Genomic DNA, 23,827 nt, shown 5'->3' on the forward strand with positions numbered 1-23,827 from the left:
CGCAGTCATCACATACGTGACGTGATTCCACCTCTATTATTTAGTTCCTGGGTAGACGAACCTCAGTTTGCTAAAATATATCTGGACAGTGGAGGAGTTCCAGACCAGAGGTGGTGACATCACCAGGCTCCAACATGTCTGAGTGGCTTCACCTCACCAGTGTTCAGGCTCAGCCAGAGGTCCTGACCTAACAGAGACTGAAGAATTTCTACATGAAAGCTCAAAAGAAAACTGCTATCACTGCTGCTAACCTGAGTTTTGTTGCATCACATCATTTCTAATCCTACAGACCTTGGGAGTCTTTCTCCAGCTGAGCTCAAACTGAACAGCTTCTGCCTTTAAACCAGATCAGTCACTTTAAAACAACATCATCAAACAACACGATCTCAGTTGCAGCAGTGGCACCTTCACAGGGCGGTTTTTAACTTCACAAGGTTTTCATGGCCAAACTGACAAGGCACTTCATGTCCCACTTTGACAGGTTGAGGATCAAATTCCCAGTGTAATCTGTACCTCCTCAGAGTGGATGCGAACTGGTTCGACTCGTCTTCCAGGTGTGTGTGTGTGCTTGACTGCTGCACTCCTCCAGTGACAGCTCAGTGTTGGGATGATTTTCTAAAGGGTTCTTTTCATCAGAGATTAAACACTAAGCTCCAAGGCAACACAAAGAAAATACAGCAGAAGCTGACTCCAGTCCTGACAGAGGGAAGCCACAGGCAGCAGGGTGAATTAAAGTCACACACATAGAACAAACACAGGGAGACCATCATCCCGAAGAAGCACAACTCACACACCTTGATCTTTGGGTTGTTTATTTGAACGTCATCGCCGGGTGAACAAACTCACCTGGCGCTGCCACCAGTGTTGTGTATGTAAAGCTTGAGGGTGAGGAGCGGCAAGTTGGAGGAGGCTCCCTGCTCACAGCTCAGGGAGACCCGGCATGGGGAAGCCGCCGGAGAAGGCCTCCACCTCTGCTCTGATCTCAGCCACCCTCTGCTGGAACTTCTCCTCCTGGGACAGAGCCTGGAGGAACTCCTTCAGAGGGGCCTTAGGGTCCAGGCTCCTCTGCACCTCCAGGGTCAGCTCGATGCCTGGAAGAGGTTGGTGGAGTTCAGACCTGCGAGTCCACCTCAGCTTCAGTTTCGAGGGTGAAACTCATGATGTGGTCGTGGAGTCTCGCCTGACTGAGGGATCAGACTGACTGGGTGAAAGGGCAGCAGTGGGAGTTACCTCTGTGGATGAAGTCCGCCACCTTCTTGAAATCCTCCTCCACAAAGCCTCTGGAGGTCAGAGCCGGGGAGCCGAACCTCAGGCCACTGGGCCTCAGCGCACTCTTGTCCCCTGCCAGTGAGAGTCACTCAGGTGAGCGCTGAAACACCAGCCCTCTGGGGCCACACCCACACCACACCTGGACAGGTGTTCTTGTTGCATGCGATGGCGCACGCTTCCAGAACCTTCTCAGCTCGACCTCCGTCGGTTCCTTTGCTGCGCAGGTCCAGCAGGATCAGATGGTTGTCAGAGCCACCTGCACACAGACCACAGGTGAGGAGGGGGAAAGGGGTGGAGGATCCCCCCCACCGGGCTGAGCACTCACCCGTCACGATCTTGTAGCCGTGGTCCACCAGGGTCCTGGACAGGGACTTGCAGTTGAGAAGAACTTGAGTCTGGTAGGCTTTGAACTCTGGAGTCATGGCTTGCTTCAGTGCAACAGCGACCCCTGCGGATGGAAATGGTAAATGCAGAAGTTACACTGAGCTCAGCAGCTCTTCGTCGGTGGGGGAGGTCACCCGCAATGGCGTGGTTGTGAGGTCCTCCCTGAAGACCAGGGAAGACGGCCTGGTTGATCAGAGACTCCAGGTTGTAAAGCGTCTCCTTCCCTTTGGCGTCGACGCTTCGTACACCTGCAGGACCAGACCAGGAGCGGTGAGAGGAGAAGCCTGGACCGGGAGCACAGCAGGACCAACCTTTCCTGTAGAAGATTAGCCCGGCACGGCAGCCGCGCAGAGTCTTGTGCGTAGTCGTGGAGACGATGTCGCAGTGGTCGAACGGAGAGGGCACCACTCCGGCTGCCACCAGCCCGCTAATGTGGGCCATGTCCCCCATCAGGTAGGCCCCATTCTCGCAGGCGATCTGCTTCAGCCGGCCGTAGTCCAGGTTCCGGGAATAACAGCTGGTTCCTGCGGATCCACGGGAGAACCAGGGAGAAGAGTGAAGCAGTGGTGACGTCCCTGAGCCAGAGTGAGACTCTGAAACACAACTCTCTCCAGAAGTCACAGAAACATGAAAGAAAAACATCGAGATTCGAATACAAAAGACAAATTGAATTCGAAAAAAATAAATCCAAATTATATGGTTATATACAGATTTTTTTAAGGCTTATACTTTGAAATAACACATGAAATTGAGTTCTTCCTGTGTGTCTTCCGTGGGACCAATGAGTTGGATTTTCTAAACAACACACGGCATATTTGCGTGTTTTTTACTTTGAAATCGGCCTGGCTTTGGCAATACCGTAATACTCACCTTAGAGGAGCACTGTGGAATTGGAGTTTCGTTTTGGTGCGGACTTGAGTGCGGTGCTGAACCGCTAGTGACGTTGCATTCAATGACGTTGGATTAAATTGGACATTTGAAAAGTGGTCACACAATCGTACAGCGTGGCATTATTTACTTCTTTTATATGGTGTGTGATGGCAAGTTGCAGCTCAAACAGCATGTAGATTGAAGAAGTGTGTTGGATCTGCACTTTTTCTCCCACATCCACATATTCGCGTGTTTTCACTGCATCACAATATCCGTGTTGCCTGTAAACATCACACCTCACATGTGCTTCTGAGTCTCGATTCGGCTCCGCCCACCGAGCAAGGACACGCCCCCAATGCCACTTCTGCGCCATCAGTTTTGAACTCTAAAAACATTTCAAATCAGAAAAAACTTTTGAATTCGTACATACAAATTGAAACCGAAAAAAACGTCTTTATATTACTAACTTGAATCAAATTATTAATTTTCAAGCTGTATTGATTTTTTTTAAAAATAAGAAATATGGAAATCTTTTTGTTTTGTATTCAAACCTTAGTAACAGGGCATCAAAACATCATTTTTCAGAATGGTTCTTTTTTTCGAATTCAATATGTTTTTTGTATTCAAATGTGGATGGCAGAGATGTCCGTCCATAGTAAAACTGACTTCATTTCTACTGAGAGTCGATCTCAGTCTTAACTAGAGAACCTGCAATGATGAGCTTCGGGTGGAAGAGCCTGGCGTTCTCCTGCAGTCGGTCGTAGTCGATGTAGCCGGTCTCTGGATCCACCTGAAAGTGACAACAGGCCATGAAAGAGCTGCCGGCTCTTCCCATCGATGGGAGGCAGTGAACCTCGGAGAGGAGAGGAGAGGAGAGGAGAGGAGAGGAGAGGAGAGGAAAGAAGAGAAGACTCAGATCTGAATCCCTGCCCTTCACTTGGACTGATGATGTCATCACGTGCACATGCCGGCACCGTCATCTCATCCCAGGCTGCTGCACCAGATCCTGGTGTGTGTGTGTGTGTCTCTCTCTCTCTCTGTCTCTCTCTCTCTCTGTCACACTCTCACTCAAACTCTCACTCACACTCTCACTCACATGGTTGAAACAGCTTCAGCTGAGAATCACCTGACATCAGCTCATCTCACCTTATAAGGCATGGACTCGAAGAAAATGGAGGTCGCAGAGATTTTCTTTTTGTCGGTCATGAAGCCGTGGGTCAGGTGACCTCCGTCGGGAAGGTCCAGTCCCATGATGCGACCATGCGGCTCCACCACGGCGGTGTACACAGCGAAATTGGCAGGCGAGCCTGCGCATCAGAAGCTCAGCGTGACATCTCCAACAGGGAAGCCAAGGGAAGGCTTTGGCTGGAACCTTGCACCACCTGAATACGGCTGCACGTTGACCCCCCACTGCTCCGAATGCAGACCATAGGCCTCCAGCGCCCGCTTCTGGCAGAGGCGCTCCAGCTGGTCCACATGCTCGGTTCCACCGTAGTACCTGGACAGCCTCAGCACTTCACTCCCTCGAACACAAGACGTCGCCGCTGCCGCTGCCCAACCCTCGCTGCCTCACCTCTGACCTGGGTATCCCTCCGAGTACTTGTTGTTCATGCAGGACCCCAGAGCCTCCAGAACGGCTCTGCTGGCGAAGTTTTCCGAGGCGATCAGCTCCAGTCCGTACGTCTGGCGGTGCTTCTCCTTCTTGATGATGGAAAACACCTGGAACCGCAACAGCACCACATGTCACTCTCGGTTCTCCCAGAGGACATGTTTTCATGTGACTGTGAGACTCTCAAACTGCAGAGCAGCCAACACTTCCTGTGAGGAACGTGCAGTAGCAATGCAACTGACTTCCAGTAGGGGGCGCTGGTTCCAGTTTGGTCACATGACCTTAAACCTACTCATGTTAGGTGACACAGTGACACGTTGCAGACTATTCAATAGAAGTCAACTTCTACAACGTTATTATGGTTCTATTTACATGCCAAACTAAACCTGTAAACAAGGTGAGGGAAACCCTTCGAACCTCAGAGTCGTTGACGGCCAGCGGCTCTAGCATCATCTTGTTGTGCGAGTCCCACGTATCTTTGCTGATGCAGTGGCCGTTGGTCGACATGGCTGCTTCGTCACTGAAACTAAAGAGCATGTAAACAACTTCAGTCCGCTAATACCAACGGCAAACAGCATCACAGTAGCTGAGGGAGGCAGGAGGAACAGGAGGTCGGCCCAGTGGTGCCTGGTATGGAGATTATATAAGCCGGAGGTTCGGAATAAAGTCGCTCACATGACTGCATTAAAGCAGCTCAGTGTTTATTTACCACACAGGTGTTTATTCCGGAAAAATAAACTTTATTAATCTTGTTGCAATTCAAATACCATCAGTGCATCAGAATCCGTGCCATGAATGTGAAGAGAACTGATCAGGCACATTTTTCTGACAGTAAAATCTGAAGTGTCGCTCAGACGACTGTTTTTGACAACAATTACAGCCAGTAAATCCGTGAAAAACTATAGGATCCGGTATGAAAACAGCCAAAGCAGCAGACCAGTTGTGGGGTGACATGATGTCATGAAACAAACTTTGAACCACAACATTTCAAAACGGCAGTGTGTTGAGCAACACCACCGGCACTTTCACTTCTCTGAGAGCTGAAGAGGCAATTTCCATGTTTCTTTTGACATTGGTGACTCGTGATTGTTCCAACTCTTACCTAGTGTAAACCAGAGATGACCCCAGGCTGACCTGGAATGACTTGATTGTATAACACAGCCAGGCATCATTTCAAAAGATGATTTTATTGCGGATATATGACACTCATCCTGACAGTGCTCCTCCTCTAAAGTTTTACTGCGTGAATTTGCTTCATGATAAATAGTAGATGATTCAAGATGTTGGCTTTGGGTTCTGAAATCTACTCAGCGGAAAACTTCACATCCATTTAAAACCGATTGCACTACAATACATAAGAAGTAAAACAACCATTATTAACATTAATGACATTTTAACGTCATTAATACCACGGCGTTTATATATTTTAATAGATGTTTGCGAAACTACTCAGCGCCATTGCAACAAAAAGGAACTGAGACTCTGACGCAGACTGTCAAACTCCATCGGCAGAGTACCGACATTTGCAACAAAAGTTTCAGTGAAAGAACTTAAGTCTTCCGAGCGAGTTCTGGAAGCGCGCGGCGGTGTTTACGGTGCAGTTTGGTTCCAATCGAGGACGACAACGGGGAACTCACCTCTCTCCGCTGACAGATGTGAGGAGTTGACAAAGCGCGTGCTCGTGCAGGCTAAAGTCCGCGAATTTCTCCACCAATCAGATTCAGAGCTTCTTCTTTAGTCAAATGATTATGTGCAAGTTCACAGCATGTGTGCCCCCTGAGTTCGGAGTGAGAGACGCAGCCTGTTTATGCGAAATCATGTGACGATTGTGTAACAGTTCGATACCAGACTCGATGCAAGCTCTTCTTAATCGAGCCAAAGGAAATAATGAAATATTTCCTCCGAATCTGAACATTATTCATATAAACACAACCTAAATACAACAAAGCTTGGCACAGCATGGTCGTCACTCTGCTGCGGTTGAATCCAGACTCCACCAGGTGGTATTTTCTTGTGATTGTGGAGGAAGGAAAGACACAGAATCAATGGACGTTTGTGTAAAACACAATTTATGCTGTTATGTTTGATCAAAGCAGCTTTCATGGATCATTTCAACAATAAAAAATAACTTTGAACAGCAGGTCTGGATCTGTGGGGGCAGGTCACCTCAGCACTGAGATACCCACCACATCTGTATTGCTGACCAATTTCCAGCTCGGGACAGTTCAACACAAACAACCAACTGTCCATCAGCCAAAGGACAAAACAACATGTTAAATAACTCGGCGATGAAACAGGAAGCATTTGAACGGTTTCATCACACTAACCTGCAAATATTTACAAACAACTCAGGCTCCAAGTCGCACAACGGCACACGAACTTCATCCTGCAGGAGTCAGAACATTCTCTTGGCAGCGTCGGGTTTGATGCTATCGTACAATCATCAGAGGCCAGTAGGTCTGTGAAATACTCTTCTTTAAAAATAGGTACATATATCTTGCCGGGACATTCACATGGAAGGTGGCGTCATTATTTGAGTGACAGGCTTTGAACGCCTCGTGCTGCCATAGCTGCCGCCGCCGCCGCTTCCTTTGCTGCGAGAGAAAGATAAGTGATTAAACCAACCACTGCTTTAGCGAGTGTCGCATTCAGACAGCATTTATACAATCATTTTAGACGATTAACTCAGATTTCGATTAAAACCTGCCCCAAACCAAGGATAAAAGGTCAGAAATCAGAGCTTGTTTACCCTGTTATAGAACCGACAATGGCTCGTGATATAAGTGGTAGCCGCCTCTGACACACTTTCTCCATCCACTTAGTCATAGAAAGCTGCTTGCCTTTTTTCTCCTCCTCCTTCTTTTTTGCTGCTTCCTCCCTCTGTTTCCTGATGATGGCCAGGCGAGCAAGGTCGGCTTTAGCCTGGTCTGTCTTCCCAGCCAAGTGCAGCTTCATGTAGCGCTCCTTTGCCTTCTGCTTCTCAATTTCCTCTCTGCACCACAGAAACATTACAAAAGCATTGTAGCCATTCTTGTTGGTTTGGGTTTTTTTTTACAAGATAGACACATGGAAAATATCATGTGAAATATAAAATACAATTACATAACAGTAAACGAACAAATCCCAAATAACAGGTGAAACCACTTCAAGCACTAAAGCTGTGCCACAAAGACACTCAGGACCAACCTCTCCCTCCTCGAGAGCTGCCGAGGCTCGTCCAGCTCAATCTGCGTCACCTTCTTGGATTTCTGAACAACTCTGTTTGGGTTGTCGATTTGTATCAAACCCTCGACGCCGGCTCTCTTCCTCTGAGAACAAGTTCAAACACAGCTCACTCAGTGAGACACAGACGGACATGACATCTGTTCCCTTCACCTCAGCTCCTGGCTGATATGGATGGAAGGAAAACTCAATTCATTAATGATCATATCTACTCCAGCGTTAGATCAAAACAGAGTCACTCATCTCTCCTTGTGGTCTAAGGATGAGAAAGTGCGAGCGTCTGTACCGTTGACCCGTCGTCGTCACTGTCGTCAGAGCCGGACCCCGGCAGCTTTGCTCCTCCACCATCATTGTCAGCTGCACCGTCTTCCTCATCATCCTTCAACATTAACCCCAAGACATATTATCAACACAGGAGTGTTTAGAAGTTTGGAGTCGAAGTTAGTGAGGACTCAGGGAGAAGAGAGGCAGAGTTGGCCCAAAGATGAATGAGAGGAGGAGAACCAGTGTGGCTCACTCCGGGAGGATGGAGCCTGGTGAAGGAGGAGGCGCTGTAGCCAGCGGCCAGTGACTCACCCTCCTCTTCTCCTTCTCTGCCTTCATCTGCGCGTCTATCTCCTCAGGACTGGTGTAGGTCCTCATGCGACCCTTGTGGCCGCTTCTTCTACCTGAAAGCGTCACAGATTTGTCAGCGGTTTCATTTATCAGAAAAGAAACCATCAACACTTGCTTCATGTTTGTAGCTACAGACTTTTACTGTCACTTTTGCTTCATGCTGCTAAGTGGAGGCTAACGATGCCCCGACCAAACTGCTGTCCAGATATTAACACGGGAGCAGAATTGATCGACATTCATACCTCCTTTAGGCATTTTGAAGCTTGAAGTTGTTGGGTTATCCGCCTGTAAAGTAAAAGCTGGCAAAACTATTAATATTAACGTCGTAAACGATCTGACAGCTGCTGAACTCTCAAACACGACCGAGGGTTGTTCAAAGATATGCCTGACTACAAATACAATAAAAACGCAATTGATCAGAAACATGGGGTGATTGTACACAATTTATGACACAACAGCAATTTAGTTTCGAGTAAATCATAATAAGAGATTTTCGTCAAATGGTGGTTTTACTGTGGTCGTTAAACGTTGCCATACACACTACCGTCAATAACGTAGAAAGATGTAGCATCAGACCTCAAATTATAGTCTGCCTACATTTTGAAAAACACTAAAAACGCTTGACTGTCAAAGTGGAGTATTTAAAAGAAGAAGAAGAAGTGACGTCACTCACCAGCCACTATTGAGCGAAGACCCTTTGCTGACGTCAGTGACGCAATTGTTCCTGTTCCGAGCGGGTGTTGTGGAGACTGCCGCACGATCTTCAATTAATACAAAATGCCGAAAGTGAAGAGGAGTCGAAAACCACCTCCAGATGGTTGGGAGCTTATCGAGCCAACTTTAGATGAGTTGGATCAGAAAATGAGAGAAGGTATGTCGCAACCGAGTCGCTGAGCAGGCGACCGCCTTCCTGCTAGCCGATGCTAACACTTGTGCGCCATCAGCGTTTGTTTACCTCGGGACGTTTCAGGTTTTGTATAATGTATAATGTTTAAATCCGCGGACTTTTAAGCACAATTTGCCATGTGCGTTGTATTGATAGAAATTGTGTTGATATACATTAACAGGTGTGAAAGTAGACAATATAGAAAATGTTTTAAGATGGCGGCCATATTTATTGTTGTCTCATAAATGAGTGCCTCGAACTCGAACACCTTTTGTCGTCTCCCAAAGCTGAAACGGACCCACATGAAGGAAAACGCAAAGTGGAGGCTCTGTGGCCCATTTTCAGACTCCACCATCAGCGCAGCCGCTACATCTACGACCTCTTCTTCAAGAGGAAAGCCATCAGCAGAGGTACGACCTGTGTTTGTGCTGGAGCGAGTCGCGACTTGTGTGCTGAGACGTGTCCTCTTCCACCAGAACTCTACGACTACTGTGTGAAGGAGGGCTATGCAGACAAGAACCTCATCGCCAAGTGGAAAAAGCAGGGCTACGAGAACCTGTGCTGCCTGCGATGCATCCAAACCCGCGACACCAACTTCGGAACCAACTGTATCTGCAGAGTCCCCAAGAGCAAACTGGAAGTGGTGAGGCGGAATAGTGCAAGTCAGTGGCCTTGTGGCGGAGTCTTGAGTGCTACGTGTTTGATCCCAGGGTAAGATCATCGAGTGCACCCACTGTGGCTGCAGGGGATGTTCTGGCTGAGACCTTCAACCATCCTCAACTCATCACGAACAATCCCACCAGAGAGAGCTGCCTTCACGGGAACATGTTTTGATACCAGCACAGGAGAACACGTTTTCGGGGCCACTTGTTTGATTGACATCTTTTTTTTTTTTTTAAGTACAATTTTTGTCCTGAGCAGGCCTGAAATTCCATCTATTGTTAATACTGATTTTATTGTGTTTATATCAGGAAATGTGTTGAATTTGAATAAAAGTGGTTGACTTGCCCCCCTCACTCTCTGCTTGTCTGTGAGCAGCGCCTTGATCAGCCATGTTGTGACAAGTTAAATCCAACTGAGATTATGGATTTCAATAATTTAATGTGATATGAATACATTAAAAACCAGCAGACATTCAGATCGTGCTCAGCAAACATGGCAACACCGCCATCCCTCGGATGCAGTGGAACATGGCAACATCAACTCCGGGACGTCGTTATGTGAAGCACACGGTGGAATGTATGGCTTGAACAAGTTACACTCCCCATCAGCCGCAGGCTGTATCCAGGTGGTCATAATGTTGAGGCTTTCTGGTGCGATTTTAGAGGCAAGTTTGAATAGTTAGTTTGACAAATAAAAATTCTGACTGATTCATAAACCCATCAGATAAACAAGCAGAGATTGGTGTGTCCCACTCATGGAATGATAGAGAGGCGCCGAGCTCCATGTCCATATCTCCACAGTGAAGGCCTCTCCTCAACATCTCCACCTCTGTAGGTGGACCAGCACAAGACGGTCTCATGCTGACACCAGGGCACATGACTCAGACAACGGTGAGCTTCAACACGGCTGACATGCAACACCAGGACACCACGTCACACACTTGTCATGCAGCAAAGCCTGGAGGCCTGCAGGGACCATTGCACCAAGACACTGACTTACAACCTGAAATGGTTTGAACCAAACTCAGACATGTTCACTCGCGGTGCAGCTGTGACAACTGGACCTCAGGAGGTCTGGGACTCTTCCGTCTGACCGCGGGCATTTTCTATTTGGTGAGCTTGTGCCTCCATCATGAGCTGAGTCATCCATCAAAGACTCAGATGGAGCAACACCAGGGCATGGACAGGAAACAGCCGTAGTTGTTGTAGGAAGCTAATGCATGAGCAGGTGGTCATAATGTTTGAGGATGTCAAAGACTGAGAGCCCGGACTCACTGGCGAGGCAGAAGTAAAGTCCAGCCCACACTGGAAGATAAAACCGGACCTGGGTCGGTGGAAGGAACGGAACCTCCCGGCCCATGGCGCCGTCATATTTTGTATAAAACACTGCTGGTGTAGTCAAAGGTAAAAGTGGGAGGCGCAGCGTCGCCCCCGGTGGCAGACATTAGGTACTGCTGAGTGATCAGCTGACTGAGGTAGATCAGGATCCGAGCGTCGTCCGGGCTCAGTCCCAGCTGCTCCTGCAGGAAGCAGCGGCGCCGGCCCTCCACAGCCTCGGGCCCCTCGCAGCAGCCCACCGGCAGGTGCAGGTGGTGAGTGAAGCTGTAGAGGAAGGCTTTGGCTGCCAGCCCGCACAAGCTGCCCTGAAGGTGCAGGAAGTAGGTGGAGCCGCGGCGGATGGCGGTGCGGTGGTCGGCCAGGTTGGACATCAGCTGACCCTGGTAGGACGGGCAGCGGAGGGTCTTGTGGTCCAGGTCCAGGATAGAAATGTAGCGACTGTAGCGGGACAGGGAGTGGAGCAGGCTGGAGCCAGCGGGAGACGCTGCCCTGGAAGACAGGGGCGGAGTCAGAGGCGGAGCTCTCACACACACACACACACACAAACCAGTGAGACGCTACAGCAGCCCACTGAACGTCAACGTCTGGGTGAAGACTAAGTCTGAGACTCGTCGCATTTGCTTATGTGGACACGAGCGTTAGCTGATGTTAGTGTTTGAGCTCCAGTGGCTACTTGCTGCCTTGCGCTTCCCTCGCCTCCCCTGCAGCAGCACGACAGATGGAGTTGAGAGAGGACCAGCAGTAGGACACCAAGCCTACCTCTGCAGCCCGATGAGCCTCCACCTCTGCAGGTCCGTCAGGGTGATGGCGCCGGTCAGCCAGGCCTGGACTCGCTCCGCACACCTCCCCGCCGCTGGAACAAAGAGCGCCAGAGCAGCGACCAGTCGGCGGACCCTCCCCTCATCCTCCCCGAGGACCACCAGGGGGCGCCCGCTCATCAGACACCACAGGGCCTGCGCTGCAAAGGGGTACTGGCGGACGAACCTCAGGGCGGCCTGCCCGGCCTTCCTCTTCTGCCGCAGGGTCACGGCTACTCCGTAGCCCAGAGGTGACGCCGCACAATCTGACTCAGTGGACACACTCATGGTGCAGTCGGAGCCGTCTTCCACGGAGATGTGAGAAATACTGTCCCCTGCAGGCGGCTCCAGGGAGGACGGGGAGCCCACGGTGTAGTCACCCTGGAGGGGCAGCAGGGCCTGGGGCTCCTGGTTCACCACTGGCGGCTGCAACCCCAGATGCCGGCTCGACACCGGCGCCGCGTCCTCGTACAGGAAGCCATCTTGGGCCATGCAGCACGCTGTGTCCGCCGGGGCTAACAGCTCTGCGTCCGCCTGGAAGGCGTCCTCCCGGGTGACCTCCAGCTCCAGCAGAGACACGGGGGTGTGGTCGCCGTTGTCTCCCCAGCCGGTGGTCTGGAGCTCCTCGCTGCTGCTCTCCCTCTCGGGATCGGTTTGAATTCTGAGCTCGCTGCTGAAGCTCTCCTGCGATGACTCCAGCTGACCATCCTCCACTCCCAGACTGGGCTCTGACGTGGGCTCCAGAGCTCCGGCAGGTTCGGGCGTGAGCACGATGGGTGGAGGATTCAGGAGGATGAAGCCGTCCTCGGCGTGGTTGACCGCACAGAAGGGCCTCGGCACTTCTTCAACTCCATCTTCATCCTCCTCCTCGCAGGTGTCCTCAAAAAGGAAGTTGGTCATGCTCTGCTTCGTCCGCAGCGCTCGGTCCAGGTGGCGTGTTTGGAGGTAACACAACTCTCCCCGGAAACTCTTCTCTGTCTTCTTCAGGAGGTCCACGGTGGCCTGGTAGAAGGTCTGGTCACAGAGCTCCTGCAGAGTCTTCAGCTGCTTGTCGAAGCACTTGGCAGACTTGGCCTTGATCAGCTGCGGCGTGTAGGATGAGCGGCGCGTGACACTTTCATCCTGCTCCACCGGCTGGTCCTCAGCCTCCTTCTCGCTGGGCTGACTGAGCGGGTATTTCTCCAGCAGCTGCTCGCCCTCGCGCAGACACTGGCTCAGGCACCTCAGGCAGGGGGCGGCGTGAGGGTCGCGGCGCGGGCGGCAGGGGTATGAGCTGATCTGCCTCAGCAGGTCTCGGTGTTCGAAGATGCTCTTCTCCACGTTGGCCAGTTCGTTGGCTTTTTCCACCGCGTGAGGCGAGTACATGCGCTTAGGCTCCGCCCCGCGCTGCAGCCCCTCCTCCTTCTGCAGCACTGACTGGGTGTACCTGCAGGAAGCAGACACACCAGTCACACAGTGCAACCAATCGGACATCAATTTCCCACATTTGGATTCAAATGTCTCCCAGCAGAAGTAAACACTAGCTCCAAAGAGTGAATCTATTAAAATAAACAAATCCAGACAGGCCCTTCTCAGGGCTCTCACTCACTCCAGGTCCTGCAGCTTCCTCTGGAGCTCCTTGGCGAAGGCTCTCCTGTTGCCAGTCTTCAGACACTCGGAGGCCTGTGAGAAGCGGAGGGACAGCTCCTGGAACTGCAGCATGATCTTCCTCTCATCTGCCGAGATGTAAGCCATGCAGAAGGGTCTGACGAAGCCCCGGGCCTCCAGGTCATACAATGTCAGGTGATGCACGTAGGCGAAGGCGCCCTCTTTAGAGTCCCCCAGTACCACTCGGGAGTCCTCCACGAAGCTGAGCCGGGGGTATCCACTCCCAGGCGGATGCCCCACGAAGGAGGCTTGGTAGTCCACTGACATGATCCGGAGGGAGAAGTAGTTGAGGTCAAAGGTGCCGCAGACCTTGGGGTCCTCCGGGATGGTGAGAAGAGGCTGAGGACCCACCTGCTCGGAAAACTCGGAAATGAGAATGAAGTCTTTGGTGAACTTAGCGTAGGAGGTTTTGGCCCAGGGATTGGAGTCGGCCTGCGGGTGGAGCGGGACGGAGAACTCCTCGGGGATTTCCCAGTGGTCCGATGAGGTCTGCCCATATTCCACGTCTTTTGCGAAAGCCACGACGTCAGGGGAGCCTATCATGATGCTGCCGTTGAGCAAGGCATGAGAGGACAAGGCAGCAGAGCAGCTGTCAGGCCAGCGAGACACAGGTCATCCTGCTCGGTTTAAGTCTCATGGCGAGGTCCGAGCGGCTCCTGACAACACGGCGGAGCCAGTCTGCTAACAAAGGCAATTCAGTCTGCTCACAAACATCCGGACCGGCATCGGACCCAGCGGCTCCGCTCCGTTCGCGCCTCCAGCCGTGTGCTTGGCAAGTCGTAACGATTTTGGATGAGACGCTGCTGCGATAGAAATCCTGCCGATGAGCACTACGTTCCCCATTCTGTAACGGCGGCCATGTTTACCCAGCTGGATGTGTTCTTGTCACGTGACCGAGCCTCCCAGATATACAGGAAGTGCAGCTAACCTTTTTTTTTCGACCCGAACATAATTCCAATCGCCACCCGGTCATCAATCTCCTAATCATGATAAATAATAATTAAAAAACAACTTTTCTTTGTACAAGAATGTGTGACATAAACATCAACATCAAAATAAACACGCAGTTTATTCATTATTTTAAAGCAGAAACATCGCTACAACCGCGCATAAAACAACTCTTATAGATTAAAACAAAATGTATGACAATTCAAGTCATATTCATATCGCGGAGTTGGGTCGTCATTGCGACATTTTACGAGTGGCCGGGTTTTACGGCAGTTTTAACAGTTTACGTCAGACTCTGACGGGTGAGCGCGCAGTTTGTAAACAAAGTTTGGAGTTCGCACGGAGATTGGTTATTTTGCCGCTCTTAAACATTTTACATAAGAAATTGCACTTCTTCGATCGTGACAGTCACCGCTGACACATTCCGCGTTGGCATGCTTTAGAATATATATATTGTTCTCTTGAGTGGAAGTGTTAGCTGCGCGTAGCATCGCTGGCTAACATGCAGAGGCAGCAGCGGGTGCAGGCGGAGAACGGTCCGCGTCACGCGAGAGCAGTCGGGAAATGCGTGTGCTAAACACTGCAGGGAGGTCTTTATATCGTATACAGTCTCGAATTCGGCGGAGTTGTTCCTTAGCGGTGCGGAGAGACCTGAGTCAGGACACGTCAGAGGAGGCAGACATGAACCGGAGCCGGACTCAGATCAAGCGAGTGCTCTGTGTGGCCGAGAAGAACGATGCAGCTAAAGGAATCTCAGAGATCATGTCCGGCGGCAGAGCCAGGAGGGTCAGTCCAGAAGTCTGCCAGTCTTGGCTTGAATCATTTCTATAGATCAGCACTGTCCAGAACTCCAGAAAGTTATCAAACAAAATCTATACTCACTCATGGAAACTGCAAGTCTAAGCCCAGTCCTTGAGTTGCACTTTCCTTCGTCTTCAATAAATTGTCACACAGAATCCTTTGTTTTTTTCCTCAGAGGGAAGGGCTGTCCAAGTTCAACAAACTCTACGAATTTGAATATCATCTCTTTGGCCAGGTAGGTCAAACATCTGTACAGCAAAAACCATCTGGTCAGTGTGTTTTCATCTATCGTCCTTACTCTTATTTGATTTTCAGAATGTGAGCGTCACAATGACGTCAGTGTCTGGACATTTACTGGGTCTGGAATTCAAGGCACCTTTTCAGAAATGGTAACATACACCCGAGTAAATATCATGCAGTATCTCACACATGGTGAACAACCTTAGAGGCTAGAGGCCATGAACGTGTGAAGTCACAAGTGCTTTGTCCTGACAGCGGTGTCCTCTTCATTCTGTCTAAAGGCACAGCTGCAACCCTGTTCTGCTGTTTGACGCTGAGGTGGAGAAGTATTGTCCAGATAACATGGTACCAATAAAGGTTTGTTGAATGTTGTGATTAACATGCTTTTGATCTGAGGTCAACAATGACCTCAACATTGCTTATCATCATTTGTAACACAACTGGGAAAATTTATCTAATTTCTTACCTCTTGTACAGCGAACCCTGGAGAAGGAGGTGCGTCAGTGCCAGGCTCTGATCATCTGGACTGACTGCGACCGAGAGGGTGAGAACATCGGGTTTGAGGTCATCGACGTCTGCAAAGCAGGTAGTTGAAACCAAGCTGAAATGGTCGGCAGGGCAGGTTCCTCGACTCTTCCTTCAGCTAAAAGAGCTGCAAGTCTGAAGTGTGGTTTCATGAAGCGTGCATGTGTTTTAGTGAAGTCGAACCTGCAAGTGTTCCGGGCCAAGTTCTCTGAGATCACCCCAAACTCCATCCGGAGAGCTTGTGAGACTCTGACAGAACCAGATGTGAATGTCAGCGATGCGGTGGATGTTCGGCAGGAGCTGGACCTGCGGATCGGTGAGAGCATGCGTGAAAGCGGTACTGCAACCTGCCTGTCCACAGACGCTCTGTTTGGAGACCATTTACAGTTGAGATTATATCTCCTGCAGGAGCGTCCTTCACTCGATTCCAGACTCTCCGGCTGCAAAAGATCTTCCCAGCATCTCTGGCCAATCAGCTGATCTCGTACGGAAGCTGTCAGTTTCCCACTCTGGGTTTTGTGGTGGAGCGTTTCAAAGCAATCCAGGCCTTCATTCCTGAAACATTCTACAAGATCAAAGGTTCAAACGGTGCAGACTCACCCTGCACAGGTCGGCTGAATTCAAGTTCTCCTGCTTCTTCCTCTTTTCTGTCCAGTCCTGCACGAGGTGGACGAGGACTGTGTGGAGTTTAGCTGGAAGAGAAATCGCCTTTTTAACCACACTGCATGTCTGGTGCTGTACCAAATCTGCATGGAGGTTTGTGGCGTGACCCAGGCATCACACACTCTGACACACAGCAACCAGTCTACCTTCTGTGGAGCCTGTTCTGAAACGCTGTGATCTGTATTCACACCTTAGGATCCCAGTGCAACAGTTGTGGCTGTCACCAGCAAGCCCAAGAGCAAGTGGAGGCCCCTGCCACTGGACACTGTGGTAAGTGAACACATTTGTGTATCATACACAAGATACTGTTCATGTTTAGTGAGGTCATGTCCTCATCAGGAACTGGAGAAACTGGCTTCTCGTAAGCTAAAGATCAGCGCCAAGGAGACCATGAAGATCGCAGAGAAGCTCTACACGCAGGGGTGAGTGAATGTGTTGGCACTTCATGGTCCGGCGTCGTGGTCGTCTAAGGTCTGCAGCCTGCCTTCCTCTGATCTCCAAGTCCTTGTTCGTGCTCAGGTTCATCAGTTACCCCCGTACAGAGACCAACATCTTCCCCACCTCGCTGGCTCTCAGTCCCCTGGTGGAGGAGCAGAGGCAAAGCAGCATTTGGGGCACGTTTGCCCAGCGGGTTCTTGATCAGCCCGGGGGTCCCAATCCTCGACAGGGCAAGAACTCGGACCAGGCCCATCCCCCCATACATCCCACCAAGTTCACCAACTCACTGCAGGTGGGTCTGTCCAGGCAGATTACTCAGCAGTGGAGAAAGTTTGGACCTGATGACTGGAAGAGGCTCTCCTCTCTTCTGTCTCTGAATTCAGGGGAACGAAGGGCGAGTGTATGAGTTCATCGTCCGTCACTTCCTGGCCTGTGTTTCCCAGGATGCCTTGGGACAGGAGACAATTGTGGACATCGACATTGCTCAGGAGAAGTTCTCAGCTTCAGGACTGATGATCATCGCGAGGAACTACTTGGACGTGTACCCATACGACAAGTGGAACACCAAGGTCGCCATACTCGCTGCGAGGTGCTGGCAGAAACCAAACTGACGTGCAATCGTGTGTCCTAGGTGATTCCAGTGTATCAGCTTCATTCCCAGTTCCAGCCCTCTGCCATCGAGATGGTGGACGGACAGACGAGTCCGCCGCAGCTGCTCACCGAGGCTGACCTCATTTCACTGATGGAGAAACATGGCATCGGTGGGTTCACTCGGTCCACACCTGGAGTACAGTAACAGGAAGATGAAGCTGATCACTGTGATCTTCTGTGCCAGGCACCGACGCCACACACGCCGAGCATATTGAGACCATCAAGAGCCGCATGTATGTGGGGCTGACGGCCGACCAGAGGTTCCTGCCGGGAGAGCTCGGGATGGGACTGGTGGAGGGTTGGTACCAGCGCATGTGACGGCTCAGTGATAGGCTAACGTGCTGACCACATCGCTCCTTGCCACCCGTCAGGCTACAACGCCATGGGCTACGAGATGTCCAAGCCGAACCTTCGGGCAGAGCTGGAGGCCGACCTCAAACTGGTGTCTGAAGGGAGGAAGGACAAACAAAGCGTCCTGCAGCATCACATCCAGAAATACAAGTCTGTCTTCATCGAGTCGGTCAGGAAGGCCAAGAAGTGAGCTGCAGTCGCTGGTGAGCCTGCTGGGTGGTGGTGGACTGGCCTGATGGCTCTCTGTGCTGCTGCCATTAGGTTGGACGAAGCGCTGACGCCGTATCTGGGAGCAGCGGTGGAGGTCCCCGAGTCTCTGCAGCCAGACATGGAGATGCCTCTGCCGGTCAGAAAGTGTCCTCACTGTGGACGAGACATGGTGCTGAAGAAGAAGAGGGAGGGAACCAGGTGAGAACAGGAGATATGCAGACCTCCTGTCGCTCTGTTGGAAGGACAAGCGCTTTTATCTGGCTCAATACAGTCCAACTCTTTTTTTTCCTGATGTTGTGGCGCCCTCTGGTGGATCTGTAAGTAACAGGCACCACCAAGTGTTTACCCCGTCTAACATGATCCCCTCAAAACTGCATGGTGATGAACATGTCAGGAACAGTTTTCATACAAGTCTGCAGTCCTGTTAGGTCACCTAAATGGAGATACGGTGCGAGTGCACTAGGGACAGACTTCAAACATCGTCTCTGTGCGGTCACTTGATGAGGCAGCTCTGACTCCTGCGTGTGCTTCTCCAGTAAGTACCTGTCGTGTGTGGGCTTCCCCGCCTGCAAGACCGCCGTCTGGTTCCCGGACACAGTTCTGGAGGTCAGCAGAGACGACAGCGTGTGCCCCACCTGTCGGCCGCATCCTGTTCACATGTAGGTATCTCACCAGTGTACAGGACACACAGAGGGTGAACAAACACTCTGAAGTTTGAATGTATGCAGCCGTTCTCTCTCACTAATTTGTTATAAACAATGTATTTTAGTTCTGCGCTGCTGTTGCTATCGCTCCATCTCAACACACTGGTCTTGTTGTTCGGCATGTAGTTCACGTCTTCCCTGCACTCAGGACCCACTGCATCCGCCCACATGGAACTAAACAGCTCCAGATCATTAAGCATTCAAAACTTGTCAAGCTAGTTGTTTACATCAGTGGGAGTTAACCCTCTGACCACCTGCCTCGGCGAAGTCCAAATCTGGGTCATGTTTTTTAAGAAGTGATACAAAGAGCTTCTGTTTCCACGGCAACCCAAAGAGGCTGAAACAATATGTGTTTTTATAATGATTCTCTGAGCTCGTTTGATAACTTAAGCTGTCGTCACGGCGACCAGGTCTTCGAGGACGAGGAGGATTTGGTTTGCTGAATTAACCATACTTTTTCTGCTGCCGTGTGATCTGCAGGCTAAAGTTCAAGTTCCGCCGTGGAAGCCTTCCCGCCATGATGCCTCTGGAATTTGTTGGCTGCATCGGTGGCTGTGATGAGACTCTGAGGGAAGTGCTGGACCTCAAGTACCTTCGGGCCGGAGGAGGCAGCGTCAGTGACGGGGGAGGACGAGGAAATCACTCTCGGCCAAATAACTCTGGGCCACCGCGACCCTCAACTGTCCCAGTGCGACCTCCTCAGCCTCGCCCTCCACCAGGGGGCAGCAGCTTCTCCGCAGACTCCAGCAACGACCCCATCGTGTGTAACTGTGGGCAGGACGCGCTTCTGTTGACTGTACGGAAGGACGGACCCAACCAGGGCAGACAGTTCTACAAATGCAACAGCGGAACCTGCAACTTCTTCCTGTGGGCCGGTGAGCCGAGTCAGCCGGGGGCACCACAGAGTCGGGGACCCACACTGCCTCAGCAGGGAGCTCCCCAGCCACCGAGGCCATCTCTGGGCTTCAGGAACACACCTGGCTCCAGTAGAGGGCAGAACGGCGGATCGGGAGACCAGACAATGTGCAACTGCAACGAGGCAGCGGTCACTCGCACGGTGCAGAAGGACGGCCCCAACAAGGGCCGCATGTTCCACACCTGCGGGAAACCCAGGGAGCAGCAGTGCGGCTTCTTCCAGTGGGCCGACGAGAACGTTCCACCAGCAGGTAAGAAACCCAGTCGGTGGTGCCACCGTCACAGCGAGAATATACAGATACACAGATGCAGGGAGGTCACAGAGACCTCCTTGGAAGGATCAAACTTCCATCAGTGTCATGAGAACAGTTTGGAGAGTCCAGATATTACTGAGTGGAGCGCGATGACGTAGACGCTCAAGGACGTTCCCCCGTCACACATGCTCCTCCTTACTTACAGATTCAACTCCCACGCCTGCAGCAGCCGCACCAACAGTCCTATTGTGTGGATTAATGGAGAAAAAAAACCTTCATCTGTCATGACTCACACTCCCACTGAGACCTTCAGACCCACTCTCACGTCACCCGCTCTCTTACTCCAGATTCTCCTCTTCCTCCGGCAGGCAATTTCAGAGGCGGGTTCAACTCTGGCGAGGAGAGAGTGAAGAAGGGTAGGAGGACAAACGGAGGAACGCACAACCCCACCGCGGCGAAAAAACCCCGCAACTGTGGCATCTGTCACTGTCCCGGGCACACGAGGGTTACCTGCCCTAAGCGATGACCACGGCGCCCAGTTTTCATTACTATTCTGAAGATCAAGGCTTTTTATGTTGACCCATGGTTCATCTTTTAAAATAAGGTCTCAAATAAAAGAATCTACTTTAGTTATTGTGTTTTAAGAGTGACTTTGGCGGGAATAAACCTGATACAATGATTGCGCACATCAACACCTGCTTCCAAAAATGATGAGAGATTAAGGATTGTTGTCTGCCTGCCTTGGTACAGTGGCTCTCAGGTCGGATGCTTTGTGATCAGCAGCAGGTGCCGTTTTGGGACCTGCTTCTGTCGGGGGATGATGCAGTTGACCTTTTCTGGAAAGCCGCCCTCTAGTGGCTGTGGGTGAGATTGCTGTGGTTACGAGTGAGTCATTTCTCAACTTTAAAAGCTCTTCCAAAGAAAGGTAACATAAGAACACAGCTGCTTCTCAAGCATTGCCGACACTGGGCTCAAACTCAGAATGTGTTTGTCATTGCTCAGGAAGACGCTTTAGAAAGGCTGCTTCAGCAAGGACGGGAGCCATTTGAATATTTGTCAACGTGTCGAGGCGGAATCAAACGCTTCAGTATATTTTTACACTCTGTTGATGAAGAGTGAAGAACAAACACAACAGTTGGTCAGAACTGCTATTTTGGTTCTGATGTTGGTTAACAAACGTGCTACAACTTTGTTCTGCTGCAAATGTGTCACAGAGCTGCTTCATAATGAGGAGAGGAAGTGATGCCTCAATTACAGACCCAGGCTTTTTTAGGCTGAGCGGGTTTCGGTTTGCAGTTGATTCACTTGTGTCGAGTGAAGTAGAGATTTGAGTCAGCAGAAGTGGTGCTTCATGAGAGTCCAGTGTTGCTGCCGCCGAAGACTCCGTGAGCGCTGAGCAGCTCAACGCTACATCCTCAAGCTCTCCTTCATGTCATCACATACAACAACCTTGCAGCATCACTTACTCCTCCTAATGACGAGGTTGGTCACGTGACCTCCAGCAAAAACAGTTGCTGTTATGCAAGAACCATCCATCTCACCCATGTTACTGTCATCTGTGACGCGTCAGTCACTTCAAGTCAGGGGAATGCAACTTGGTCATTTGAAATTGAGGAAAAGTGCCATCTTGCCCAGATATTCTGTGCAAAAAATACTAATGGTTAAATCTGCACACACACACACACACACACACATAGATATATATATATATTGTAGTGACTGATGAAGTAATTTGTACTACAAGCCAAGGGGCCATGTGTGGCCCGCAGGCCGCGCTTTTAGCGTGGCCGAGTTACTCCTCCAAGTCTGTTATTGCAGGCGGCCACAGAACCAGGGCATCAGAAATTAAGGTGCCCTTTCACTGGGAGGAAACCAGAGAGATCCACCAACTGTCACTTGAAGTGACTTTTAAAACCAGTCCAAACGGGACGCGGCAGCTGGATTTCTGCGTGAACCTCCAGCTGCTGCACAAAAAGAGCCAGCGCCGAATCAGCGTGATCAGGTGACACGGTGACACCGGCAGTGGTTCTGGAACACTGTGTTCTGAAACGTGAGGAGCGAGCACTTTGCTGCTCTGGTGTTTCTGCGGCGGGTGTCGGGCATGTGTGCGGACAAACGGGACGCGGGATAATGAGAAGCGCGTGAATTCCCGGCATCGCTTGTTCCTCGGTGTTTTCGTTCCGTGTTCCAGGGAAGCGATCCGGTGGTTCTTACTGGCACGTTCGGTGACTCAGCGGTGAGTCACGGTGCGAGTGGGCGGGAGAGCGCGCCGGGATCCGGCCTGCCGTCCTCGGTATCCGGGCAGAACACTCAGTCATGTGATCTACGGCTCTGTTTTTAAAGCAGCGATAACGGCCCACTTACGGGAAAATACGAGAGCACATTCCGTCACTGCGATCCTCGCGGGAACCGTTCTGGGTGTTGTGCAGACGCAACTCACATCAGAGGGCTTTTAACAAAGAACTTGTTGAGCGGGGCAAAGTGAAGCGACACAAATCCGCAGTTTTCAAACAAATCTCCCCAAACAAACCAAAATATCAAAAGTCAGCAGTGGGCAGTGCATGCCTTAGCCTCAATAAACAATAGATAAATATACACGATAGATTAAAGTGACAAAATGATTTATGGTTGTGGATTGAAACCGGAAGACCGTCAAGCTACATCAAAACAGAGCTCTGTGTGTACAACAAACTCCAGTGTTTCTCTCAGAGCTGTTTGTTTTTAAGCACCTCAGCGACTGCCAGTCCAAGAGCTTTTCTGAAGGTGTTGTCAGAACACACACCGACGCTGCATGTGTTTTCACTTTCTGTTTGTTAAAACCCAAACTGAAATGAAACTGCATCCTGACACGCTGGAATCACCAACACCAACCAGCCCAAACACACAGTTCACAAAGGATGGCAGTCATGACCATGCTGGTGTGGAACTGTTGTAACCAGGCACAGATTCAGACTTAGTTCACCGTCTGATCCAGACAATCTCAGCCACTCTACACTAATGTCTGACATGCTCCTATATCAGCAGACGGGTTGGAAACAGCAGCAGAACCAAGCAGAAAATCAAGGAGCGGCATCTGAAAGAAACACTTGCTGAAACACCTTTCACTTTCATTTTGAGTCGTCTGTAACTGCCAATAACGTTTGCCAAAAACAGGGCACTTGCTGTCTGAAACACTGGAGTCTTCCAGTCCGATCCCCACGTAAAGCATGTGATGAGTGGAAGGTGTAGGGCCCAAACCCAGTCCAGACTTCCCCCGAAACCTCCAGACACCAAAGCACCAGTGACGAGAAATCAGCCCCCTTTCACTTTTCTTTTGATGCGTCGCCTCAAATCTGAAGCTATAGACACTCGACCAGCAGCCAGCTGCGGGGAACACCACACCTCCAGTCCTCTGTAACTCTGGTCAACTACGAGCAAACCTGAATCAGCGGCCTCCAAATCCTGCAGGACCAGGTAACCCTAAAGCAGAAGAACCCGGATGACCGGCCTCTTCACCACAGCTCCAGTGAGCCAGTCACAGGCTGAGCACAACTGTCCTACTCGACTGGTGGCGCTGTGTCACAGCCAGAGTAAAAACTCCAAGTTTAAAGGTCAAGTTGATGTCAGGGGGCAGAAAAGGCTTCTGATCCTGAACTTTGCATCAACTCTTCCTGACTGTCTCATCACCATCACCAGCCAGCTTTCCACTGGTTGCCATAGAAACAGTTGCCATGACAGCCAGAGCCTGTGAGTGATGCTAGCCTTCCAGGTGCGCTGAGATGATGTGTGTGTGTAATGTGAACACAGAGACGTGAAGTTGTAAACTGGCACCACGAACGCCACCTGCGA

General features: G+C 50.8%; 5 protein-coding genes across 6 annotated transcripts; 2 read left to right on the forward strand and 3 right to left on the reverse strand.

Annotated features, from left to right (window-relative positions):
- Positions 1 to 795: 795 nt before the first annotated feature.
- On the reverse strand, positions 796 to 5,822 carry shmt1 (serine hydroxymethyltransferase 1 (soluble)). Its single transcript, XM_053851765.1, has 12 exons — positions 5,770 to 5,822; positions 4,550 to 4,658; positions 4,097 to 4,242; positions 3,906 to 4,021; positions 3,670 to 3,830; positions 3,232 to 3,313; positions 1,965 to 2,177; positions 1,788 to 1,901; positions 1,595 to 1,717; positions 1,409 to 1,525; positions 1,231 to 1,341; positions 796 to 1,091 (listed from the first exon to the last, which is right to left on the reverse strand). The coding sequence occupies exons 2-12, from the start codon at positions 4,637 to 4,639 to the stop codon at positions 919 to 921; spliced, it is 1,446 nt and encodes a 481-aa protein (XP_053707740.1). The 5' UTR covers positions 4,640 to 4,658; positions 5,770 to 5,822; the 3' UTR covers positions 796 to 918.
- A 366-nt stretch (positions 5,823 to 6,188) lies between these two features.
- On the reverse strand, positions 6,189 to 8,818 carry pdap1b (pdgfa associated protein 1b). Its single transcript, XM_053852619.1, has 6 exons — positions 8,212 to 8,818; positions 7,931 to 8,022; positions 7,641 to 7,733; positions 7,319 to 7,440; positions 6,973 to 7,124; positions 6,189 to 6,726 (listed from the first exon to the last, which is right to left on the reverse strand). The coding sequence occupies exons 1-6, from the start codon at positions 8,393 to 8,395 to the stop codon at positions 6,662 to 6,664; spliced, it is 708 nt and encodes a 235-aa protein (XP_053708594.1). The 5' UTR covers positions 8,396 to 8,818; the 3' UTR covers positions 6,189 to 6,661.
- bud31 (BUD31 homolog) lies at positions 8,653 to 9,863 on the forward strand. The gene is made up of 4 exons (XM_053852620.1): positions 8,653 to 8,840; positions 9,143 to 9,265; positions 9,332 to 9,498; positions 9,566 to 9,863. The coding sequence occupies exons 1-4, from the start codon at positions 8,747 to 8,749 to the stop codon at positions 9,614 to 9,616; spliced, it is 435 nt and encodes a 144-aa protein (XP_053708595.1). The 5' UTR covers positions 8,653 to 8,746; the 3' UTR covers positions 9,617 to 9,863.
- On the reverse strand, positions 8,940 to 14,160 carry smcr8a (Smith-Magenis syndrome chromosome region, candidate 8a). Its single transcript, XM_053852618.1, has 3 exons — positions 13,241 to 14,160; positions 11,615 to 13,078; positions 8,940 to 11,344 (listed from the first exon to the last, which is right to left on the reverse strand). The coding sequence occupies exons 1-3, from the start codon at positions 13,840 to 13,842 to the stop codon at positions 10,885 to 10,887; spliced, it is 2,526 nt and encodes an 841-aa protein (XP_053708593.1). The 5' UTR covers positions 13,843 to 14,160; the 3' UTR covers positions 8,940 to 10,884.
- A 382-nt stretch (positions 14,161 to 14,542) lies between these two features.
- top3a (DNA topoisomerase III alpha) lies at positions 14,543 to 20,628 on the forward strand. Of its 2 annotated transcripts, none has more exons than XM_053851710.1 (19): positions 14,543 to 15,033; positions 15,224 to 15,283; positions 15,364 to 15,437; positions 15,570 to 15,645; positions 15,766 to 15,874; positions 15,986 to 16,129; positions 16,222 to 16,392; positions 16,469 to 16,569; positions 16,672 to 16,746; positions 16,816 to 16,898; positions 16,996 to 17,206; positions 17,298 to 17,483; positions 17,546 to 17,675; positions 17,750 to 17,863; positions 17,937 to 18,102; positions 18,178 to 18,324; positions 18,663 to 18,785; positions 19,311 to 19,996; positions 20,368 to 20,628. In XM_053851710.1, exons 1-19 carry the CDS (start codon positions 14,812 to 14,814, stop codon positions 20,523 to 20,525), a joined length of 3,036 nt encoding a protein of 1,011 aa, XP_053707685.1. In that variant the 5' UTR covers positions 14,543 to 14,811; the 3' UTR covers positions 20,526 to 20,628. The 2 variants fall into 2 exon arrangements, with proteins under 2 accessions (XP_053707685.1, XP_053707686.1); XM_053851711.1 differs by having other exon boundaries at positions 17,358 to 17,483.
- The last annotated feature ends 3,199 nt before the right edge of the window (positions 20,629 to 23,827 follow it).

The sequence above is a fragment of the Synchiropus splendidus genome, chromosome 19 (assembly GCF_027744825.2).
Source record: "Synchiropus splendidus isolate RoL2022-P1 chromosome 19, RoL_Sspl_1.0, whole genome shotgun sequence".
Classification (NCBI taxonomy): domain Eukaryota; kingdom Metazoa; phylum Chordata; class Actinopteri; order Syngnathiformes; family Callionymidae; genus Synchiropus; species Synchiropus splendidus.